The sequence below is a fragment of the Nerophis lumbriciformis genome, linkage group LG01 (assembly GCF_033978685.3).
Source record: "Nerophis lumbriciformis linkage group LG01, RoL_Nlum_v2.1, whole genome shotgun sequence".
In the NCBI taxonomy this organism is placed as follows: domain Eukaryota; kingdom Metazoa; phylum Chordata; class Actinopteri; order Syngnathiformes; family Syngnathidae; genus Nerophis; species Nerophis lumbriciformis.
This window is the reverse complement of record NC_084548.2, coordinates 68,518,443-68,526,734: the sequence shown is the minus strand read 5'-3', so window position 1 is coordinate 68,526,734 and position 8,292 is coordinate 68,518,443. Positions and strand designations below refer to the sequence as shown.

At 41.5% G+C, this 8,292-nt stretch overlaps 1 protein-coding gene across 1 annotated transcript in view; it reads left to right on the top strand.

The window, feature by feature from the left end:
- Positions 1-1,755: 1,755 nt before the first annotated feature.
- LOC133572222 (uncharacterized) overlaps positions 1,756-8,292 on the top strand; it is a 54,599-nt gene continuing 48,062 nt past the window's right edge. The window contains exon 1 of the mRNA XM_061925038.2: positions 1,756-2,331. Within this exon, the coding sequence (XP_061781022.1) occupies positions 2,276-2,331 (56 nt within the window). The 5' untranslated portion in view covers positions 1,756-2,275. The remainder of the gene's footprint in view (positions 2,332-8,292) is intronic.

Below are 8,292 nucleotides of genomic sequence, written 5' to 3'. Positions count from 1 at the left end.
AAGAGTCCAGTCCATAGTGGATCGAACATAATAGTATGAGAGTCCAGTCCATAGTGGATCTAACATAATAGTGTGAGAGTCCAGTCCATAGTGGATCGAACATAATAGTGTGAGAGTCCAGTCCATAGTGGATCTAGCATAATAGTGTGAGAGTCCAGTCCATAGTGGATCTAGCATAATAGTGTGAGAGTCCAGTCCGTAGTGGATCCGTCCAAAGTCGGGACCCAGGGTGGACCACTCATCTGTGTATCGGTTGGGGACGTCTCTGCGCTTATTTTTCAATAAACTCATCGCACTGCTTTCCAGCAATCGCCTCTCGTGACAGTCTCCTTCTTCCGGTTGCTTTTCAGCCATCCGCTCTGGTCTCCGTCTCCGTCTCTCTCGCGCTCATGCTCGGGTTTTCTCTCCACTATCCACCCCTCTCCTCTCGGCTGCTGCCCTTTTACAGGGTGACAGGTGATCAGACAAACGGGCCCAGCTGGGCCATCTACGCACCTGTCGCCGATCTCGGAGCCGGCCCCGGCACACCCCGCCTCGCTGCAGGTCCGCAGGCCACGCCTCCTCACAATCCCTAACCGTGTGTGGTGATCCGTTGCCCGGATCACGTTTTGTTTTAGATCAGTGGTTCTTAACCTGGGTTCGATGGAACCCTAGGGGTTCGGTGAGTCGGGCTCAGGGGTTCGGCGGAGGTACATTTTTCACCCGACTCATCGTGTAAATCAGTATTTTTCAACCATTTTTGAGCAAAGGCACATTTTTTTCATAAAAAAACTACAGAGGCACACCACCAGCAGAAAAGGTTAAACAATGACACTCCACCAGGTTGTCGTGCCTTATTTTGAGTTTGTTGTTGTTTCCTGTGTGTTGTGCTTTAGTTCTTGTCTTGTGCTGTTATTTTGGTGACTCTTCCTGTTTTGTTGGTGTTCTCCTGTAGCAGCTTCACGCCTTCTTTTGAGTGCTATTGCCCGCACCTGCTTTGTTTTCGCAATGATTGGTGATTTTTTTTTTTTTTTTTTTTTTTAAATAAAGAAATACAATCATGTGTGCTTACGGACTGTATCCCTGCAGACTGTATTGATATACATTAAAATAAAGTGTATATATTGTGTTTTTATGTTGATTTAATAAAAAAAATAATAACAATATTTTTTTTTTTTTTTTTTTTTTCCTTGTGCGGCCCGGTACCAATTGGTACCGGTCCACGGCCCGGAGGTTGGGGACCACTGCTCTAACCCTTACCCTAACCCTAACCAAATACCTTTAAATTAAGTCTTTGTTACTTAGAATATGTTCCCCATACTAAAGTGTTACCAAAAACATAGAACTTTGTCTTGAATTTGAAAAAATATATATATATATATATATTTCACTAAAGAAGGGTTCGGTGAATGCGCATATGAAACTGGTGGGGTTTGGTACCTCCAACAAGGTTAAGAACCACTGTTTTAGATTAAAACTCTCTTAGTTATGTTTCAGCACCCCTGGATTTGTGTTTCTTGGTTGCCATGGGTGCTGATTATTTTCACCCCATTAGTGTCCAGGACGCTCACCTGCTCCCGGGCACTAATCGGAGAGCTATTTATTCTCGCCTTTTGCCACACTCAGTCTGGCTGTTTTGTTTTCTTGTTCCCGTTCCTGTGCTTGTCTCTACCCTACCTTCCCGTGCAATCGGCACGCTCTCCTGTTCTTTTTTTCTTGCCTTATTTATGAATTTTTTTTATTTTTTTTCCTGAAACGACCTGCGCATAACTTTTCCTTTTTCTGCTGAAAAAGGAAACGATTGTGCCAAAATGTTGTGGACTCCTCATAAGAGGTTATGAATGATTTGCAAAGTGCATTCGTGGAGTCGTCCTAAGGTGCTATGTTGTTGTTGAGCTCATAACATCGGAGGGATGCAACATGACTCCCTCAAGAAGAAAGCTGCAATTACTGTAAGTACAAAACGAGAAACAATGACACGGGGGGACACACACACACATTTGCATAAAACAACAAACACTCCACTATGTGCACACAGAGGAGGGAACACACTCGCCTCCCCGCCGGCCACGGGGTCAATGCTAATCGCCATTTCTCTTTCACGGAAACGGGGGCGGCGAGGAAGAGGAGACGGACGAGGAGGATGAAGAAAAGTGATGACACATCGAGATCGGTTAGTGGCCACTGGAGGGAGGCGACAAGGAGGCGGCGATCTCGCGAAGAGCGCCGGGGAGCACGCGGCGAAGAGGAAGAGGCCCCTCCATCATCTTGACGGCGAGGCGGTCCTCACGCTGTGATGAGTGCGGCGTTACGCTCCCTCAGACCGCGGAGGACTGACGGTCACAAAAGCACGTACGTATACAAGTTTGGTAAGGATTAGATTTTTTTTGTGTCTAATTCCTGTGAGAACCCTGCGCGTGGCTGCAGCATTGAGGAGAAGGGTTGGTTTGTTGAGCTGCAGTTTGCGTCTTCACAACAAGGAAACGCCATAGTAGTCACTTACGATTTAACTTCGCATATTAACACGTATCCTGAATAGCACGGGTGTCAAACTCAAGGCCCGGGGACCAGATCTGGCCCGCCACGTCAATTTGTGTGGGCCCCGAAATCGTGGAAATATGTGTAAACAAAGTACCTTATTTTTAGTAGAAGCATTTAAGTGAGAGTCCAGTCCATAGTGGATCTAAAGTAATAGTGAGAGTCCAGTCCATAGTGGATCTAACATAATAGTGAGAGTCCAGTCCATAGTGGATCTAACATAATAGTGAGAGTCCAGTCCATAGTGGATCTAACATAATAGTGTGATAGTCCAGTCCATAGTGGATCTAACATAATAGTGTGAGAGTCCAGTCCATAGTGGATCTAACATAATAGTGAGAGTCCAGTCCATAGTGGATCTAACATAATAGTGAGAGTCCAGTCCATAGTGGATCTAACATAATAGTGTGAGAGTCCAGTCCATAGTGGATCTAACATAATAGTGAGAGTCCAGTCCATAGTGGATCTAACATAATAGTGTGAGAGTCCAGTCCATAGTAAATCTAACATGATAGTGAGAGTCCAGTCCATAGTGGATCTAACATAATAGTGAGAGTCCAGTCCATAGTGGATCTAACATAATAATGTGAGAGTCCAGTCCTTAGTGGATCTAACATAATAGTGAGAGTCCAGTCCATAGTGGATCTAACATAATAGTGTGAGAGTCCAGTCCATAGTGGATCTAACATAATAGTGAGAGTCCAGTCCATAGTGGATCTAACATAATAGTGTGAGAGCCCAGTCCATAGTGGATCTAACATAATAGTGAGAGTCCAGTCCATAGTGGATCTAACATAATATTGTGAGAGTCCAGTCCATAGTGGATCTAACATAATAGTGAGAGTCCAGTCCATAGTGGATCTAACATAATAATGTGAGAGTCCAGTCCTTAGTGGATCTAACATAATAGTGAGAGTCCAGTCCATAGTGGATCTAACATAATAGTGTGAGAGTCCAGTCCATAGTGGATCTAACATAATATTGTGAGAGTCCAGTCCATAGTGGATCTAACATAATAGTGAGAGTCCAGTCCATAGTGGATCTAACATCATAGTGAGAGTCCAGTCAATAGTGGATCTAACATCATAGTGAGAGTCCAGTCCATAGTGGATCTAACATAATAGTGAGAAACCAGTCCATGGGGGATCTAACATAATAGTGAGAGTCCAGTCCATAGTGGATCTAACATAATAGTGGGAGAGTCCAGTCCATAGTGGATCTAACATAATAGTGAGAGTCCAGTCCATAGTGGATCTAACATAATAGTGGGAGAGTCCAGTCCATAGTGGATCTAACATAATAGTGAGAGTCCAGTCCATAGTGGATCTCACTATAATGTTAGATCCATTATGGACTGGACTCTCACACTATTATGTTAGATCCACTATGGACTGGACTCTCACTATTATGTTAGATCCACTATGGACTGAACTCTCACACTATTATGTTAAATCCACTATGGACTGGACTCTCACACTCTTATGTTAGATCCACTATGGACTGGACTCTCACTATTATGTTAGATCCACTATGGACTGGACTCTCACAATATTATGTTAGATCCACTATGGACTGGACTCTCACTATTATGTTAGATCCACTATGGACTGAACTCTCACACTATTATGTTAGATCCACTATGGACTGGACTCTCACTATTATGTTAGATCCACTATGGACTGGACTCTCACACTATGATGTTAGATCCACTATGGACTGGACTCTCACTATTATGTTAGATCCATTATGGACTGGACTCTCACACTATTACGTTAGATCCACTATGGACTGAACTCTCACACTATTATGTTAAATCCACTATGGACTGGACTCTCACACTATTATGTTAGATCCACTATGGACTGGACTCTCACTATTATGTTAGATCCACTATGGACTGGACTCTCACAATATTATGTTAGATCCACTATGGACTGGACTCTCACTATTATGTTAGATCCACTATGGACTGGACTCTCACACTATTATGTTAGATCCACTATGGACTGAACTCTCACACTATTATGTTAGATCCACTATGGACTGGACTCTCACTATTATGTTAGATCCACTATGGACTGGACTCTCACACTATTATGTTAGATCCACTATGGACTGGACTCTCACTATTATGTTAGATCCATTATGGACGGGACTCTCACACTATTACGTTAGATCCACTATGGACTGGACTCTCACTATTATGTTAGATCCACTATGGACTGAACTCTCACACTATTATGTTAGATCCACTATGGACTGGACTCTCACACTATTACGTTAGATCCACTATGGACTGGACTCTCACTATTATGTTAGATCCACTATGGACTGGACTCTCACACTATTATGTTAGATCCACTATGGACTGAACTCTCACACTATTATGTTACATCCACTATGGACTGGACTCTCACTATTATGTTAGATCCACTATGGACTGGACTCTCACACTATTATGTTAGATCCACTATGGACTGGACTCTCACTATTATGTTAGATCCATTATGGACTGGACTCTCACACTATTACGTTAGATCCACTATGGACTGGACTCTCACTATTATGTTAGATCCACTATGGACTGAACTCTCACACTATTATGTTAGATCCACTATGGACTGGACTCTCACACTATTATGTTAGATCCACTATGGACTGGACTCTCACTATTATGTTAGATCCACTATGGACTGGACTCTCACACTATTATGTTAGATCCACTATGGACTGGACTCTCACACTATTATGTTAGATCCACTATGGACTGGACTCTCACTATTATGTTAGATCCACTATGGACTGGACTCTCACACTATTATGTTAGATCCATTATGGATTGGACTCTCACACTATTATGTTAGATCCACTATGGACTGGACTCTCACTATTATGTTAGATCCATTATGGACTGGACTCTCACACTATTACGTTAGATCCACTATGGACTGGACTCTCACTATTATGTTAGATCCACTATGGACTGAACTCTCACACTATTATGTTAAATCCACTATGGACTGGACTCTCACACTATTATGTTAGATCCACTATGGACTGGACTCTCACACTATTATGTTAGATCCATTATGGATTGGACTCTCACACTATTATGTTAGATCCACTATGGACTGGACTCTCACTATTATGTTAGATCCATTATGGACTGGACTCTCACACTATTACGTTAGATCCACTATGGACTGGACTCTCACTATTATGTTAGATCCACTATGGACTGAACTCTCACACTATTATGTTAGATCCACTATGGACTGGACTCTCACACTATTATGTTAGATCCACTATGGACTGGACTCTCATACTATTATGTTAGATCCACTATGGACTGGACTCTCCCACTATTATGTTAAATCCACTATGGACTGGACTCTCACTATTATGTTAGATCCACTATGGACTGGACTCTCACTATTATGTTAGATCCACTATGGACTGGACTCTCACTATATTATGTATAGTGGTGGCCAAAGTGTATAGTGCTGCTCCTTGCAGTTTGTCACGTTTCATGTGTCAGGTAAACCACTACGAATGGGGCCTTTTTGAAGAATTTGGCGTCAAAGAGGTGATAGACACTCTAAACACATTTTAAGTTATTCGACACTCTACCGCCATCTGGCAGCCAAAGTGGATAGTGCTGCCCCTTTGCAATTTGTCACGTTTTATGTGTCAGGTAAACCACTACGAATGGGGCCTTTTGAATCCCCTTCCTATTGTAAAATATTAATAAGACCTATTGAACATCCAATTTACGTGAAAATATGTAGTATATGCTTGAAAATAATTTATTAAAAAAATTTAATACGCACTTTGGTTTACAAGCTCCGCCATAGAACTCTTAGGCCAAAGCACTACTGTACTGTACGTGTTAATAAAGCATGATAATACATTAGAAATAGGTCCAGTTTGCACGGTTTTATATCATAGTTGCTATGTGTTTATGTGAGTTGGCATATGACATTTTTAATGGGGAACGACGTTAATGTCTCTTGTTTTCACGTTAGCATTTAAGCTAATTTTCATTCAAAACAATAGTTTTAATCGCGGTGTAGGAAGAGGTCCTCGGTCCTTTAGTGTTCTCAACAGGAGTCTCCCGGAAGAATTTGGCGTCAAAGAGGTGATAGATACCTTTGCAATTTGTCACGTTTCATGTGTCAGGTAAACCACTACGAATGGGGCCTTTTTGAATCCCCTTCCTATTGTAAAATATTAATAAGACTTATTGAACACATAATGTACGTGAAAATGTGTCGTATATGCTTAAAAATAATTCATTAAAAAGGTAAAATCTGCATTTTTGTTTACAAGCTCTACCATAGAACTCTTAGGCCAAAGCACTACTGTACTGCACGTGTTAATAAAGCATGATAATACATTAGAAATAGGTCCAATTTGCACGGTTTTATATCATAGTTGCTATGTGTTTATGTAAATTGGCATATGACATTTTTAATGGGGAAAGACGTTAATGTCTCTTGTTTTCACGTTAGCATTTAAGCTCATTTTCATTCAAAACAATAGTTTTAATCACGGTGTCGGAAGAGGTCCTCGGTCCTTTAAGTGTTCTCAACAGGAGTCTCCCGGGAGAATTTGGCGTCAAAGAGGTGATAGATACCCCTGCAATTTGTCACGTTTCATGTGTCAGGTAAACCACTACAAATGGGGCCTTTTTGAATCCCCTTCCTATTGTAAAATATTAATAAGACTTATTGAACACATCATTTATGTGAAAATATTTAATATATGTTTACAAAAAAATAATTTATAAAATAAATAAAATACGCATTTTGGTTTACAAGCTCCGCCATAGAACTCTTAGGCCAAAGCACTACTGTACTGTACATGTTAATGAAGCATGATAATACATTAGAAATAGGTCCAATTTGCACGGTTTTATATCATAGTTGCTATGTGTTTATGTGAGTTGGCATATGACATTTTTAATGGGGAAAGACGTTAATGTCTCTTGTTTTCACGTTAGCATTTAAGCTAATTTTCATTCAAAACAATAGTTTTAATCGCGGTGTAGGAAGAGGTCCTCGGTCCTTTAAGTGTTCTAAACAGGAGTCTCCTGGGAGAATTTGGCGTCAAAGAGGTGATAGATACCCCTGCAATTTGTCATGTTTCATGTGTCAGGTAAACCACTATAAATGGAGCCTTTTTGAAGATTTTGGCGTCAAAGAGGTGATAGACACTCAAAACACATTTTAAGATATTCGACTTTCTACCCCCATCTGGCGGCCAATGTGGACAGTGCTGCCCCTGCAGTTTGTCACGTTTCATGTGTCAGGTAAACCACTACGAATGGGGCCTTTTTGAAGAATTTGGCGTCAAAGAGGTGATAGACACTCAAAACACATTTTAAGATATTCGACTTTCTACCCCCATCTGGCGGCCAATGTGGACAGTGCTGCCCCCGCAGTTTGGCACGTTTCATGTGTCAGGTAAACCACTACGAATGGGGCCTTTTTGAAGAATTTGGCGTCAAAGGGGTGATGGACACTCAAAACACATTTTCAGATATCCGACACTCTACCGCCATCTGGTGGCCAAAGTGTATAGTGCTTCCCCTTGCAATTTGTCACGTTTCATGTGTCAGGTAAACCACTATGAATGGGGCCTTTTTGAAGAATTTGGCGTCAAAGAGGTGATAGACACTCAAAACACATTTTAAGATATTCGATACTCTACCGCCATCTAGCGGCCAAAGTGGACAGTGCTGCCACTTGCAGTTTGTCACATTTCATGTGTCAG